Raw genomic sequence first — 17,864 nt, 5'->3', positions numbered from 1 at the left:
AATTATGGGCAGAATTAATGTAAGCACTATAGCTGATCCCACAATGTGAGACCTTTTCCTCCCCAACAATGACCTTAGAAGTAAAAGAATCGAAAACATCAAATATTGTGCAAAGAACAATGTCAACAACCTATAGCTTTTAAGTGTGTTCTGAATGCTTCTCATCCATCTCTGCCAAAATACTGCTAGGCCCTCTTTTTTTGCAAAGTAATGTGCCATACTGAGTCACTGTAGGTGGGGATATGACCTGTGGATGACTTTATATGGAAAGTTCACTAAATATAATTTCATTTTCAGTTTATATATTTTGAAGATAATGTTGGTTTAAGGAACAGATATGTATAAAAGGAGAATTCCTGGATGCCAAGATCCAAGTTTGGGGCAAGTACTCTTTGGTGAGAGAACCCCAGCGGAGATTTAAAATCACAACTTTTGCTATGAAATAAAGCAAAGAAATATAGGCTGTAAAGCCTTAAAATGTGCCCTTTAAAGTGAGTTACGAATCTTCCCTCTTCCTCCAACATAGAAAAAGAGAGCACATGTTTGGTAAGCTGAAAATTACAGAATGGCAAGTACATTAATTAAATACCTAGGTTTGTGCCTTGCAAAATGCTGCTTCCACAAATCTTGCTGATTCTTGGAGAATTATATAACTCTGAACGTTTTCATCCTGGGGGTGAGCTACTCTGGCTCCTGAAAAACAGCTCCAGAGCACAGTGAGCAGAAAATGCTGAAATTGCCTGACAAAGTCTGATAATGAATATCTGGCAATCAATGAGAGTGGAAGAACCCACATTTCTTCAGGATGGATCATGAGTATTTCAGACAAGAGAAGAAGAAAAGAAGTGATTTATATGATGAAAGTCTAAACCTCCCGGGGAATCCTATGTCCACAGAATCCTGCATGCATCAGAAATCTCTTCAAATTCAGAAATCTCTGAATTTGAGATGAAAGTCACACATGGAGGTTACTCTGCTGCTGAGAGAGTTTGCTGGTTGCCATATCAACTGGACTCCTACATAGGAAAGGTTTCCAGCCACCCTCCGCCCCAGTCTAAGATGTGTATTAGAATAAAGTACTGCTGCCGATCAGCTATGCCCCTTATCAGCAAGGTTGAGTTTGTTCTTTTATTCACACGGCCCTACTGAGTTTCATAGAAATGAAGACTTGGTTGCCCATTTCTGATGGCTGCAACGGAGCACAAATATTATGCTACAAGCTATATATAGCATATATATATAGAAGCAATGTTATGTCAGGGACTGTAAAACCCATGATAATAACTGATGGAGCAAATAGAGGTTTTGTTTTGTTTGCTTTACAAAATGGGCTTGTCTCACACAATATATAGCAACAGATGTCTCCTCCTGCTTATGTCTTGAGACGTCAATCTAGTACATGGATGCTAAAAGTTGATAGGGGCAAGAAAGACCCCCCAGTGTGACCTTATGACACTCGACAGCTTCACCCTTGTCGTTTTAATTATCCCAGTGACTTGAAATGTTTTATACTGTACTGTGATGCCAATAAAGGGATTTGATTTGATTTGAATTGACCCCCAGGCCTGGCTGTAACAGAATAGCTCCAGTGAGACTTAGCTGGTGCTGGCTTTATTAACTTTTCAGCACCTGCTCAAGGTGATTTTATTCTCATGGGGTTTTAATTAATACATTCTATCTATCTTGCTTTATTAATGTTTTTATGCGTGTTTGTTAGCTATGGTTTAATTGTGAGTGTGAATTTTAATATCTATTTTTTTAACTGTTGCAGTGATCATTAGCTACCTTGGAAGTGTCACCTGAAAGGTGATCTAAAAACCTTTTAAGTAAAAAAAATAATCAAGCTTACAATTCTGTCCCATCTTGCATGTTGTGCAGCTGCTGTTTTCTCAGTTCAGTAGGCCAGAGGTGGGTCCAGATCGGTTTAGCACTATCCAGCCATTTGTCTTCCACTGAAAGCAACATGCAGAATTGTACCAGGATTCCCACATTTTTGGGTGCAGCTCTTTTTGTGTGGATGCAGCCTGCTGTGTTCCGCTCACATAGTGAGTCGTGGTGTGTGAGTTGTGATGCATTATATCACACCATTTAGTGTTTTTGTGGAATGCTTTCCCCAGGGAGGTTTGTCTGGCACCTTCTTTAGGGACCAGGCAAAAATGTTCCTCTTCAACCAGGCCTTTGGGTGATTAATATTTGACAGCCTTTTAAATGTGTTGGGGGGGTATTATTTTAGTGTTTTTGGTTTGATTATTTATTTGTGGTTTTCTATTGTATTTTTATCTTGTGAACCGCCCTGAGATCTTTTGAGGAAGGGTGGTTATATATATCTAATAGATAAAAAAAATAAAGTAAATAGATTTAGTAGAATGCCTATCTTAAATCAAATTTTAAAATTTGCATTAAAGTGCTTTCATTTCAGTGCTATTGCACAAACATGTGTTATTAAAGTAGTATTAAAGATAATTTTAACTGAACCTCAGGGTACACCTGACTCTCACCTCTTTTTCTTTATTCAAAAGACGTCTGTATCATTTAGGGGTCAATCACATCACAAAGTGGTGTATAATCCATACAGTTAATCAAAACAGTTAATACAGCAGTAAAACGAGAAAAATCAAATGCTGCAACTTTGATAAAAACCCCATGGCTGCTACTGACAAGTGAAAAACAAAACATGCACCAGCAATGTTACAACCGTATCTGTTCCAACTCTACAGACAGAGAATCTCACCTAAGAGATCTACAGCAAACCTTTTTAGAACTAAAATATCCACCTGATGAAGTTAAACAACAGATCAACAGAGCCAGACTGATACCTAGGGAGAACCTGCTGCAAGACAGACCCAAAAAAGAAAATAACAGAACACCACTAGTCATCACATACAGCTCCCAAGTTAAAACAGTACAACGCATCATCAGAGATCTACAGCCTCTCCTGGACAATGACAGCTCCCTTTCTCAAGCTCTGGGAGGAAGACCTTTCATTGTCTACAGACAGCCACCCAATCTTAAACAACTCCTCACCCACAATAATACAACCACCAGACTTAACATGGACACTGGTACCAGAGCCTGCAATAAACCCAGATGCCAACTTTGCTGCCACATACACCCGGACAACATCATTACTGGCCCCAACAACATCCAACATACCATCTCAGGACTATTTAATTGCTCATCTTCTAACATTGTGTATGCCATCAAATGCCAACGGTGCCCTTCAGCTCTCTATATTGGACAAACAGGCCAAACCCTACGCCAAAGGATAAATGGACATAAATCTGACATCAGGAACCATAAGACTGAAAAACCAGTAGGAGAACACTTCACTCTCCCAGGACATTCTATACAAGATCTCAAAGCAGCTGTTTTATTACAGAGAAATTTCAGGAACAGACTGGAAAGAGAAGTTGCTGAATTGGAAATCATTACCAAGCTTAAAACCATGGAAGCACCTGGGATGAATAGAGACATCGGATTCTTATCTCATTATGCATGATCTAGCTTTCTTTAGCACCTCAGCCCAGGACTAATTGCAGCCATCAGCAGCCATTAACAGCCATCTACAGGTTTACCACTCCCATCAGCCCATCACCCATTCCCACCCACCCACCCCCACCACCCTCTGTATATATATATATAGGGTCTGACACTTCTGTTTCTAGTGTATCTGAAGAAGTGTGCATGCACACGAAAGCTCATACCAAAATATAAACTTAGTTGGTCTTTAAGGTGCTACTGAAGGAATTTTTTTATTATGCTCCAGCAAGTTATGCATTTACTATTAGATTTTGTTTGGGATGCAGGTGGAGCTGTGGTCTAAACCGCTGAGCTTTGGGCTTGCTGATCAGAAGGTCGGCGGTTCGAATCCCCACCAGGGTGAGCTCCTGTTGTTCAGTCTCAGCTCCTGCCCACCAGGCAGTTCGAAAGCACGTCAAGTGCAAGTTAGATAAATAGGTACCGCTCAAGTGGGAAGGTAAACGGCGTTTCTGTGCGCTGCTCTGGTTTGCCAGAAGCGGCTTAGTCATGCTGGCCACATGACCCGGAGGCTATCTGCGGACAAACGCCGGCTCCCTCAGCCTATAGAGCGAGATGAGCACGCCACCCCAGAGTCATCCATGACTGGACCTAATGGTCAGGGGTACCCTTACCTTTATCTGGTTTGGTCTTAGAAAGGTGCAAAGAAGGCTAAAAACCGATGAGAGAGGGCGAAGCAGAGAAGGAAAGTAGGAACACAATGACGAATGAGGAATCAGATCTAGCCTTCTTAGTATTCACGCCTGCCCTGTGTAATCCCCTCCCATCAGATGTCAAGGAAATAAACAACTACTGTATCTGACTTTTAGAAGACATCTGAAGGCTGGGGACTTTTTTTTAATGTTCGAGGTTTTTTGTGCTTTTAGTATTTTGTTAGAAGCTGCCCGGAGTGGCTGGGGCAACCCGGTGAGATAGGTGGCATATAAATAATAAAATGATGATGATGATAATGATGATGATGTAAGGAAATATAAAATATATAAAAGACTAGGAACACTCAAGCGAAGCGTAACTACATGCCTGATATATACAACATTTGCGCCAGACAGCAACTCAAGGCTGCCTGTCTGTAAGGCTGTTTTCATCACTGCTGCTACAAGAGTTCTTTACCAGTTTATAAATGGAGACATTACACAGCTATGGCCTCCCAACAAGGAACCGTTTCCAGTGGCTGGGTCACAGTCACACATGAATGCCACTTCTCACAGCACTGTGTGGAGATATCCAGGGAGAGCAGGAAGCAAGTGGAGGGCAATTTAGAAAGAAAAGAACTGAAACCAAATAAAAATAAAAATCAATTCAGCTGAACTGCACCAGGGCAGGCAAAGAACAAAGGGTCAACAGACAAAGCAGGAAACTATAGACTAGCAAGATTAATATCAGTTGCAGGAGAAATCTCGAAAACTATTGAAGGTAAATGGAAAAAGGCTTTTTCAGAAGGCAACCATGGCCAGACACCAAAATCATTAACCCAGCTCTACCCCACCATATGGGGCTATGTGCATGTCAAATCTGGAACAACTCTACCCTGAAACTATTTTCTCATTATAAAACTGAGCTCATAATAATTATACGTAGCTACTGTGGAAATTAGTATTATTTATATTGTTTGTTGTTGTTTAGTCGTTTAGTCGTGTCCGACTCTTCGTGACCCCATGGACCATAGCACGCCAGGCACTCCTGTCTTGCACTGCCTCCCGCAGTTTGGTCAAAATTATTTATATTAGTTGCTTCAAAAAATAAATAAATAAAGAAGGAAGGAAAGAAGCTTTTAAAGTTGTGCATCAGCTGTTGTGGTAAAAGAAAATCAAGAATATATACCAATTTAAGGGGTACCACAGTGGACAGACACCAGGTGGGCATGCTGAATGGTGCAAACTTTGACCTCACAAAGGGGGGGGGCCATTTAAGCCTTCTTGTTCAAGGCTAAAAGAGATTTATTTTTCTTTGTAAGGCCAAATAGATAGCTTGGACTAATCCAAAGAAAGGGAAAGTTCCTAATCTTTAGCAAAAAAAAAAAAAATCAAAAAATCTTAGTAAGCCACAGTACTGACATATCTTGTTGGTTCAGACATTCAAGGTCTTCTGTGAATGTCATCAGGTGGCATTCCCATGGAAAGTGTAAAGTGTGGTTTCCATGGAGATAGCTACAGCTTCCCAGAAGCAAGTCTCATAATCATGGCAGCTGAGAGGTAGGGTGCCATGAGCTTGAAATATCAACCAGGAAGCTGTTTTTTCCCCTCTAGGTAAAAAGGTTGCATGCTACAGTATCCGAGCAAATGCTCCCCACCCCCTAAAAAAAATGGGGGCAGCCCTGCCATGTAGTAGAGTGAAGCAAATTGCTTTAAGTAACTCCCTGGGAACAAACTAATGCAAGAATCGGGTAGCAAGGTTTATATTTAATATTTGCCCCAGCAGCCTGGAGGCAGGTGTGTGTGTGTGTGTGTGTGTGCGCGCGCGCCATTTTGGTTGTTATTTCCAGCGGCAAAATATCTTGCACCAGAATTGGGGGCATACTCCATGGTGAAAATTTGGAACATCTGAAGTGATGTGGTTAATATCTGCTCTCACCAGCGAGGCTGCATTCGAACACATTCACCATGCAAATTTGGTATGCTATCATGGAGGCACGAGACTTTTACTAGGTCAAAGGAGCATGTGAAATGAATTTCAAGTCTTTTGCTCCCAGGTCTATGGTAGCAGCAGGCATGTCCAAAGTCTGTTTTGGCCTAATCCAGCCCCTCGGCCGGTTTTATCTCGCCCCTGTGGCAGTTTATTTATTGGGGTCAAATCCTAAAAAAAACCTCAACAAACTCAATCCTAATAAAAAGCTCAACAACTTGATCAGCCCTCACACACGTTGACTTCATTAAATCTGGCCCTCTTCGAAAAAAGTTTGGGCACCCCTGCTATGGTGTCTAAAGGGCATGAGAATACAGTACTGTATTGAGAATATGAGCCCTCAATGATTACCCTCATACATGGTGATACTGGAACATACCTTAGAAAACACCTTGTCCCAAACATCCCTCCTAGCAGTTGAATTCACCTGGGGAAGACTTGCCCCAGGCCCCATCCTATATAGGGTGGTATATATCATGAGGTCTCAGAGACAGCCTTTTAAGTGGTGGTGCCATGAATATAAAGTGCCTTTCCCAAGTAGCTCTGCTATCTATTCCCAACAAATTTACCTGGACTATCAGGCCGTTGAGCACAATTAAGGACGTTGCTATACTGGTTTTTAATTCTAATATTGTGTGAATCTAATATTGTTGAAAATAGCTTTGCAATGGCTTGCTATAGAGCAGTGTTTCTCAACCAGTGTGCCTCCAGATGTTTTGGGACTACAACTCCCATCATTCCTGACCACTGGTCTTGCTAGCTAGGGATGATGGGAGTTGTAGTCCCAAAACATCTGGAGGCACACTGGTTGAGAAACACTGCTATAGAGTACGCATGCTGAAACACATTGCCATGCAACAGTAGAGGTTACTTCAGTTGGGTCTCTTATAGTTGGAAATGAAGGATCATGGAACAGTTCTAACAAACTTTCATAGCAGGAGTTCATATGGGTGAACAGTACGTAAACTTATCTGCTACAGAATATTTGAAATGCTGTTTAAGCAACATCTCCCGGTGGTGGTATCACTGGATTATAGCAAGAAGCATAGTGTCTGCATCTTTGTGGGTGTTTCAGGTCAGAGAGCTGCACAGAGGGTATTGAGCCAAATTTACTTTCATATCTCAATCCGCAGATACCATCATTTTGAGATTACAGCAGGCCCACAGGTAGAAAAATAGTTAATTCAGTTCTTTTTCCCCATAGGGGACTGTCTAATCCGCTAGAGAAATGGAAATGTTTCACAAAAATGAAATCTAAATCTGCAATGATCCTATCTCTTCAGTCAAGGCCCCATCACCTATTGCCATCTTTTGTCTGGGCTATTTGCTGGGTTTACTCATAGATAGGAAGCTATTGGTCTGTTATAGAACTTACTATTAAATCCTAGTACTATTCCTGCTGCTGAACACAGATAAAAGACTTTTTTTAAAGTAGCTAAAGGTGGAGGAAATAGAACGACAGAATATGATTGGATTGATCATATAGATGTGTATGTATGTACACACACACACACACACACACACACACACACAATGAAAAAACCTCTGGGCATCTCTGCTCCTTAATTACTCCCTAAAATTAAATTCAACTGTAAATAAATATTTTCAAAAGCTAGTGTCCCTCCACCCACACTTTTAAATATACCTTTATGTTTTTTTAAATATCCACATATATATATATATTGCCTGAAAATTTATTGGAGAATAAATGGGTAATTAAGAAGACCATTAAAATTATTTGGAAAAATGCAAAATGACTTTTTAAAGAAATTTGATATTTTCACTACTGTAGGGCAGAACAAGTTTCCTAAGTTCCCAAACTCAGGCACATGCAACTATGGTTCATAGTTGCATGTACTGTATTACAATTTCCCTAAGGTCACATTATTGGGGGCTGAGAGAGAGAAAGATCTCTTGTGACTATAGTAGAGAAAAGTAATGGTCTCTTATATTTATGCTCATGGGAATATCTTTTTATTGGTTAAGTCCCTTGGATGCTGTCCCTGAGAAGTGAGCTGGAAAGCCATCACCCATTTGGAGGGGCTACATGGGACTCTTCCAGGGGATAAATTCCCAAGACCATCAGAACACAAAGAAACATTGTAATCACTAGACGTTCCATTACATGTTGGAAGAGTGAGCTTCTATATATGATGGAACATCCAGGTCACCTAGCATGAGATGCATTAAATAGATGCTGTGCCCAACTCCCAAATCCATAGCCCCAGTGGATCCAAACTTACTTAGAAAGTTTCAGGTTCTTTCTCCACCATAATGGAAAGAGGATATGTACTAAAAGTAAAGACATTAGGCTCAACCTGCTGTTTGGCACTGAATAGATTTTCATTTCACGCCACTTGATTTAACTTGGTTTGGCGGGAGAGAACATTCACTTAAATTGTGTAATGAGAAGAGATCTAAAAGCCACATTTTGGCTCCACTCTTTTAAGATATTACAATCCCAGATGTCAGTTTTGCTGTTGCCCTCTTGCTCATCGGAATACATGCTCATTTTGCAGTTTACAAAACGTCAAGGTCTCTTGGAGGTCAAACTATGCTTAGCTGAAGATGAACTATATGTGTCCAGCCTTTAGATATTCTGTTTCTCCCCCCCCTCCCCGATAAAGAAATGTTCCAAGGTTGTAGGGAGGGCATTACAACCTTGCAGAATATATTACAGTAAAAAGACCAGGGTGCAAAGATGGTATTATCTCTCACACAAAATGCCTGAAACAATGAAACTAGAAATGGGAAATTGCTTAAGCAGATTTAGTAATTTTGTGAAGCTCTTCTGCAGGCTGTGATTTACAAGGGTTGAGACCTCATTTACATGCTATGAAAATGTGAAGAAACAGAAGCCTTTAAGAACACAGCCAAAGACTGGACTTATTATACAATCAGATCTTTAACTCCTGTCTGAGCTTTGTTTACACAAGAAAGAAGTAAATAAAAGATTGCAGTGATCTAAAAGCAAGGAGATGATCCACGGGTCAAATATCAAAATAACTGAGGACATTTCCTATGTGACTACTTCACTTAAGGTCAGGCAATGGAGCAACTAACATCACAGATTACATACCTTGGTGTAACCTTGGTTAGTATTTAAAATTGGGTGTTAAAAACCGGAATAAAAATACAGAGAATGTAAGAAGAGAGCTGCTGGATCAGAGAAAAAACCCATCTAATCCAGCACTCAGCTCCCAGGTTCCCATCCCCACCAGCAGTACAGGAGTACAATAGCCCTCTCCTGGTTGTGCTTCACAGTAACAGGCATTCAGAGGCTCACTTCGTCTGATACTGGGTAATCTATTGCTCCCTACAGCATTAGCAAAGAGATCTCTCTAGAGTGCAAGCCTGGGAAGTGTGTATGGAAGTCCTGGGCTGCCCAGATAACAAGATCCAACCACCCCCCACCACCAGCCTGTCTGATGTGGTCCAAAGGAAAGCAGAGCAATACATTTGGCACCAGCTTGGTTCTCAGAAGGAGGAGTACAAGATACCATCCAACTGACTCCTTTCTGGATTTGTGTAGGGTTTACTCCTTAGCCTTTTGTTCTTCTCAAGATGTCCTGCAAAGCAACAGGTATGAATTTTTCCTTGGTATTTACTCCCAAAGCCTTTCTCATGAATGACAGTGGAGGTTTAGCGTAAGAGTTTTCCTTCTCCCAGATATGCTACCTTCCCAGGTTGATGAGCCCCATCTGCCCCTCATTTACTTCTATAGTACATGCAGTAATCACCTTCTTGACCACTGGACCCACTACTGGTCTTGTCTGCCAGAGCCTGTCTTCGCATGCTGGAGTTTGAGGGTTTGAGATCCATCTGCAAGCCTCACCTGGTTTAGCAAGCCAGTTGAAGCCATTCTCAGGGTGTGACTGCTGTCACATTTTGACAGCTTCTAGGAGCCACAGGTGAGAGCTTGAGTGCTGGGTGGGGAGCAAAGGTGGAGACCAACCACCCCAGAGGGACCATGACGAGTCCCCCACCAGAGATACTACCCTTCCCCTAACACCCCATACACCCCTCAACAGGGTTTGCTCACAGGAATATGTGCCGACTAAAGCTCTCTCCTAATTATGCTGAGGCTGCGTGTGAGGGAGTCTAATTTGTTAGGTGTATGTAACCAATAATAACTGGGCAGCTGTTCAGCCAGATTTGCTCAGAGAAGAGATGATCTATTGATCAGATCTATTACAGTTCTCAAGTAATTTTGTGTGCATTGCTAATCAACTACAAGACATAGAATGGATATAGCAAAACATTTGTCATGATATCAGTTAAACCCAAAGCAAAGTTGAAAATGCAATCAGTAGAAATTCTTATTCAATTCAATGTCATTTCAGTCATAGGCTCTCAGAAGTATGTCACTGAGTCCCCTGAATATACAGTTGTGCCCTTCATTTTGTGTGATCAATGGTACAGCAGCATCTAAGTCTACTTTTCCGGGGGGGGGGGGGTTCGGGGTACTCTGATTCCTTATCAGCCCTTACAATACTAATGGTACACAAGAGGCAGTTTCGCAAGGGGCATTAAGCAGAATGGCTCAGTGGACATAGAAATTCACCAAGTTCCAATCCATGAATTCCCAAACAAGTCAAGCATGTACCATAACTGCAGACAGGAAAATTTCCAATATACATTTCCAACACTCATTCTTTTATTGTCTTACAAAGAGCTTTGATGCTTTCGGAGTCAAAATTTGAAAAACAGACCATAGCTTCCTTCAGGGCCTTTTGGTCAGGTCACCCTTCTACGTGTTTAATTATTTTATTCCAGTTATCATCCAGTGCTAGATTATAACAGCCTTGCTGGTTTACATGAAGATCCAGCCAGCCAGATGCTTCTGGAGGCTCTCAAGTATGAACAAATGTGAGTTCTATCATTCCTCCGGCTAATTAATGTGCTTATTAAGACATTGTCTAAAATTTAAAATCAAGGAATACCTGCATTAGGGGTTGGAGATGCTCTAAGGACCTTAAAGGCCATGGACGTATCAAATGCAGAGATGAGAAGTTCCCATTCCTAGTTTTCATTTCAAACACCATCATATGAAGCCACTTACCTTGGCACACAAAAGATGATGGCGTTTCGCCAGGGTGCACACGGGCTGTAATAAACACAACTTTCTGCTCTGTTCCAGGACGAAGGTTTACTGTTGAGGAAAACAAAGAGACAAAAAAATTGATAGTAACAGCTCTGAAATTTTGTACTTGTATGCAGGACATAGTTCCCCCCCCCATTATTTATTTTATCTTAATAAATTGGAGTTTCAGAACCATCAGATATGTAAGAGATTCAAATTTGTAAAGAAAAATCTTGACTGTCCCTATTTTTTCTTGCACAGTTGGAGTCTACACACATAGGTCACTAATTGATGGAGATGAAGTGTGCCGGGGGGGGGGGGGGAGACACAGACAGACACGCCAATTATCCCCCTTTCCTCCATGCATACTGAGTTGGCATCCTTCTGTCTCAAGAGACAATAGAAGAGTGTGCCATGGGGGGGGGGGGGGTAAAGTTAAACCATTGGAGAGTTACAGCACATAGCGTACATCAAATAATTGCACCGGCCTTATATTCTGTATTTACCAATTCAAACATGATTTTAGCGGCTGGACAATAAATGTGAGTAGAAAAAAATCCAGATATTTCTAAGCCATTAAAAAGGGAATGGCTAACAACAGCACTATTTTTCTAGGAAAAGAGGAGCCGGGACTCACCTCCCATGTTCCCTTATAATAGCAATGGCGCCCACCTGAGAGGTGGCAGAACTGAGTTCCAGATGGAAAAAAGAAGGCAAGCCCTGGCTAACAATTAGTTCTCATATAGAAACATATTGTGGGCTATTAACACTCTTCTGTTAAGTCCCAGGCTCTGGCCAGGTATTGCCGCAAGGCAACCTACTGGATAGTCGTATTCACAGAACTATGAAAAGAAAGTTATATTTAATTCTTTTTATTTTTAATAGAAATGGTTGTTCCAGCCTGTGTCAATCAGAAACCCGAAAATCTGAAAGAAAACAACAACACTAATCAATACATTTTCAGTTCCTCTCCAGAAGCAATTAGCCAAACAGCCCTGGAAATATTCTCTTCTCTTGTATTCTTTTAGTCTCTTAGGAAGTCCTACAACTGCTTAGCCTGTAGTCCAACCATTTATTTGGTCTTTGATGTGCTAACATCACACATCTCTGGTGCAAATTTGAGCCCTAGAGGCAGAGAAATCTTTCAAGAGAATGTTTCTGACAAAAGCAGCAGCTGGTGGGGTCAACCCTGTCTCTAGAAGAAAAATGAGAAGCAGCAGAAAGGAACATAATATTATCAGCAAAAAAACCTGATGATCAACCAGTGTCATCAAGATTAGCACAGAGTGATGAAGAAGGGTGGAGATAAATTAGCCATGAACTATACAAGGTGAGAGGTAGAAACTGTAGTTTCTGAAGCTACAAATTGTGTGTGTGGGGGGGGAGAGAGAGAGAGAGAGAATTATGTTAGGTAACATGTGCCACAGTTTTTGTTTCTCTTTTTATTATGTTTTCTGCTGTGCTCCATGAAATAATGTATATCAATCTATTAATTTTCAGTCAGTAAGGAAACCATGATATAGGTGTGCATTCTATAGTTGCCAAACTGTAATACAGGGCTAATAGAGGAGACTTATGTGATCAGGAAAATGGTGTAGGGGCACGGATCGAACACCCCTGTCATAGGCACTGCTCTAGTGATCAGATCGGATCTCTAATTCGCAGCTTTGATGTTTGCAGGGATGGGAAGGAGGAAAGAACGGGGGCAATCTAATAATGGATTTCTCAAAACACATTTCCTTTAACACATCCCCTTTAACAGTAACTTTAAAAGGGGAAATATTCTCTCTTCTTACACAATATAAGATGGAAGAAAATAGCAACCAGGGAAGTCAAATATTACCACACTTGGATAGATATGGGATCTGGCTTGCATTACTGAGACTTGGGTGGGTGAACTGGGTGGGCGAACTGGGTGGACCTGACCTTACCCAACTGTGCCCACCTGGCTTTCAGTGCTACACCAGGGTAGACTAGGGGGTTGAGGAGGGGGTGTTGCTATTGCCCATAGCAGTGGTTCTCAAAGGGTGTGGCACCCCACACCGGTGTGGCAGGAGAGGATGGCAAGTGTGGCAGGAAGATTCAAAGCCAAAAAAACCAACAACAAAAAAACCATGTAAAAACAAATGAACAGAAAGTTTGAAACTAGAAAATATCAGGTATGAAGTTTATGCATCTTTTCCCTCATTAACATGGTGGGGCAGTTCAAGTAGCATTAGCAAATACACACTACCAGATTTTTTTTTTGGAAATCAGTCACTCAGTTAATAAAACATATTTTACAACTTCACGCCCAGTTATACACATTTCCAAGTATTGAAGTGTTTTAGCATGTTATGTATCTTCTCTAACCTTTTCTTCTGCTATGTGTCTAAAATTTCTGTTTCTTCTCTAGAGCGATTTTGGCCTTAAATGGAAAGTCTGAAGTCATCTTATTTTACTTGTTATATTGTATCGTATTGCACTGTTTTAATTAGGGTTTGTAGTAATTTTGGATTATGTGGAATGCTTTATCTGGTAATAACCTTATCTTATCTTAAATGTCAAAACAGTGTGTGTGTGTGTGTGTGTGTGTGTGTGTGTGTGTGTGTATTCTCAATTCTTATATATGAAGCAATAACATTTCTCACTGGCTATAACACCTTTAAATGAAAAAAATGAGGAAGCGACAATGTTGCTTCCAAGAAACAGAACTCAGGATAAAATAAACGATACTGTATATAGTCTTGTCTTTACTGTTAGTGGTGTATCTGTTGGGGCAGGTGGGGGAATCATCTCCTTTATTGGCTTCAGTGTAAGATAACACATCCTTTCTATTCTGGGACAGTAGCCAGGCTGTGAGAAAATGAAGGAAGATAAGAAATGTGATAGGTAGATGCTGCAATGTATAAAACGTGGAAGGAGATGTGAACGAGAGAGAAAAGACAGAAGGTCTATAACCGTAATAAACAAATGAATGAAAAGGACAGAAGGGAAAAGTTTTTGTTTTGTGCCACTTGTCAGCACAGAACACCACCACCACACACACACACACACACACACACACACACACACACACACACACCATTCAGCTCCGCTATTCAAGAAAAGTGACACATCAATAACAGGTTGACCCTCAGACTGCTCTGCCTGACTGCCTGAATCGGCCTCCTTTATGCCACGGGGCCTTCATATGCAATAGCATGAGGGAGGGGCACTGGGGTGCCTGCCCTGGGTGCAAAAAATTTAGGGGCCCCAAAATTGTTAGGGGTGCAACACCCGGTGCTGCCTCAATACAGCTGTGTGCTTCTGTTGCTGGTCTCTGTTGAAAACAGCTTCTCCATGCAAACCAGGAAGTGACCTCTCCAGACATCGTAACAGCTCTTCTTTTCTTTTCTCTGTGGTTGTGATTTCCTGAGTGACACAGACGCCGTTAGGCGGTTGAATGTGCACACACCACTTCCCTCCCCACCCGCTGCACAGCCCTGGGCACTGACAACCCACACTATGCAGATGTACGGAGAAGCTCAGGTTGTCCATCTGCCAAAGTGAAATGGTGACACAGTTGCAGAAATGACCTTTCATTACAGATAGAAATATGTAGAATTACCGAGCGTTTGTTTTCATTTAGTTTCATTTCTCTGCTGTGTTGTTATCACCCTGAGAGCTAGCCAAAAGATAGAGCTGACGGGCTTTCAATCCAATCAGAAAAATAATATTGTCTGGTTGTGCTAACAATGCTAATACTCATTATGCATTCAGAACATGTCATTGAATCTGCCATCCCAGATATTTGAGGATAGGCATTCAAAAAGGAAAACCCATGGTGGTTTGTGTTCCTGTGAAAGTGAGGTGGATTCCAACCATTTCATATTAATCTGGCAGTCTGAAAATTAGAGGAGCCATTACAATGATCTAATTTGAGCTCTTGATGCATATGCTGTTGACCTATAGACAATTGATTTTCTTCAGCATTTTTCTGCTGACCATAAGGAGGAAATGCAAATTGGGCATTATATTTGCACGCTAATTTTATTGCGCCCTTGTGTCTTCATAAAAAGGTAAAGTTTGGGCTAATAAAAATAAAACATTTCTGGTTCTAATGCAAGGAAATGTTTATGCAGGCAGGTGACAAATTGGTTTGTCATTTAGGGGAACATAAAGAACGCTATAATCATCTTTAGGGAAAATAGATAGGGGCTTTTGCTTAGCTTTTAGCTTTCATTTGCAAAATCACTTTAATGTAGTGCAGCATTTCCAAGACAGAGTGACAGAAAATTAGCACATCTGTTGCCTCATTCCCATCCACATATGCAGTTTATTAAAGCCCTGGTGAGCGGTCAGAAGAAAAGCATAGAGGCAAACATGATCAAACAAGAGAAATGGAGCATTTACAGTGCTGTCCTTATCCTATACTTGCTTACTCAGAAGTAAGTCCCACTAAATTTAGTGGGGCTGAATCCCACATAAACCATCTCATGCATTCTCTCTCTCTCTCTCTCTCTCTCTCTCTCTCTCTCTCTCTCTCTCTCTCTGTGTGTGTGTGTGTGTGTGCGCGCAAATAAATCTTATAAAGACATTTGGAAGTCAAAGGCTGAAGCCACTTGCCACTAATCTTTATGACACTGGGATTTTGGAAGTGTAAATATATTATGTGTGATCTCTTTACTTAGCTGTTCTTTTTCTTTCTTTCTTTCTTTTTGCACCATCTGAAAGATAAGAGTTTCCAATGGACTGCGAGAAAGTGAACTGCGATGGCAGTTTTGGCAGGCAGCCGATCAGCAGCCTGAGATCTCTAGACCAAAATCAGCTGATCTGCTTAGATCCAAGAGGAACAAGCCAGCCCTTGAACTACTCGATACCATTTTTTCCCATCCCCCCCCCTTTAATGGAAATAGTGTACTTCTCCCTCACACTTTCCCCACTGAAGCTGTTCTATGCAGAGGGCGAAATTATGCAAACTGTTTCAGTGTTAATACTTGACTGCGTTTTCAACTTAATAGCCCAGCAAGGGAATGTTCTTGTCAAGCAAAAGGCCAGCAATATCTTCTGGTAAAATTATTTTCAAATACAGAAAGTCAGAAATGGCAAAGCAATTTTGAGAGAGGGGATTTTTGCCCTCCCCACTTCTTATTTGTTTGTTTTTAATCTGCATGAAGTCTTGGAAGCAAACATTTCTGCACCTGTGCTTTCTGACACTGTCATGCTCAATGCCCCTGCAAGGAAAGGAAATTAACTAGCACACAAAAGCTGCTAGGTTTATGCTTTTCCTCCCACCCCACCCCCACCCCTCTTCCTCTGGACAGGATTTTGCATTTAGATTATTCACAAGCATCTGCATTTTTCGAATGTAGTTTCCCATGGAATAATATAAAAAAAGGGAGTATGAGTGGCATGTTATTTTATTCCAACAGCCAAGATTATAGTAATGTGCAATTAAGGGTGCAGCACATAGCATTTATTGTCACCTGCCTGCATCCTCACTGTAAGCATAATAGTTCAGCAGACAAGTCCTTTGCTTGCTCTCTTTCCCCCTTTCCAGCTTTGATATTTATAAGACCATAGAACAGATAAACCCCCATGCCCCTCAGAGATGAAAGAAAGGCAGCTTCTGATGCTAAAGATAAGTGGTGCATTAAAAACATGCCTCCTCAAAGGCATAGATCATCTGCTTGCATTTGATGTATAATCCCAAAATTCCAAAAACCCAATCCCAATATCCCCAAAATGTCATCTGATGTAGTACTAGAGCAAGAGTGGGAGGGGGAATAATATTCAGGACATACAATTCAAGCCATTTCTTTTCCACAGCATAATTATTTAGGTGATATTTTCCAAAGAAAGGTGTTTTGGGTATGTGTCTTCTGTTCCCTTGAATACTAAATACCATGGTCTATTCCAGCAAAGGGATTACGTTGTGGAATCAGGCTTTTGCACATGCCATCAACGTGGATGCCAAGTCCACATATGGTGTGCATATGGGTGCAGATCTGCATCATAATGCTTGCTCAAGATCCATGAAAGTATCTGTGCTCATTTTTGGCTGCAGATGTGCATCACCATCTTGGGCAACTATTTGTTATATGTGATTAAAATAGGGGTTGGTAAGCATAGATAGGTCAGCAATATCTACTACTAGGCTGATTTGACTTCAGATTAACTTAACTTTACCACCACCCCAAGAAAACTGTTGAGTCTAGTTGGCTGCCACATCATGTCACACAGTATTGGTACACTTAACACCACATAATAAGGATGAACTCTGGAACCAGATATCCCCAACAGGTCTGAAGGGTGACTGATCTGTCTTGTGCTTTCTTCTCCCCTTTCTTCTCCAGCCTCGATCGTTGTAGTTTGGTACTATTGGAAACGGGAGAAAATAGACTGCAGCTCCAAGACAAGGAGCTTGATCCCAGAGTTTCTCCCCAGCACTGAGCAACATTGGGCTTTATTGTCAGCCATGCTTTGCCTAATGCAGAGCAGCTTGATGAAGCCCTGTGAGCTTTCCCAACCAATACATAATAAGGGGTTCCTAACTTGCAAGGGTCGTCAACCTTTTTGGAGCAGTGGGCACAACTGGAATTTCGAGAAAGTACCATAGGCACCAGTTACAATACATAAATAATCAATATGTGTCCCATGT

At 41.2% G+C, this 17,864-nt stretch overlaps 1 protein-coding gene across 2 annotated transcripts in view; it reads right to left on the bottom strand.

Moving 5' to 3' along the window:
* BEND5 (BEN domain containing 5) overlaps window positions 1-17,864 on the bottom strand; it is a 733,139-nt gene that overhangs the window by 179,582 nt on the left and 535,693 nt on the right. For both annotated transcript variants that reach the window (XM_088674073.1, XM_060276914.2), the window contains exon 7: window positions 11,222-11,311. In XM_088674073.1, coding sequence (XP_088530199.1) covers window positions 11,222-11,311 — 90 coding nt within the window. The remainder of the gene's footprint in view (window positions 1-11,221; window positions 11,312-17,864) is intronic.

The sequence above is a fragment of the Zootoca vivipara genome, chromosome 7, assembly GCF_965207765.1.
Source record: "Zootoca vivipara chromosome 7, rZooViv2.hap1.1, whole genome shotgun sequence".
NCBI lineage: Eukaryota > Metazoa > Chordata > Lepidosauria > Squamata > Lacertidae > Zootoca > Zootoca vivipara.
Note: the sequence above shows the minus strand (reverse complement) of the source record. Positions and strands in the feature narration are given on the sequence as shown.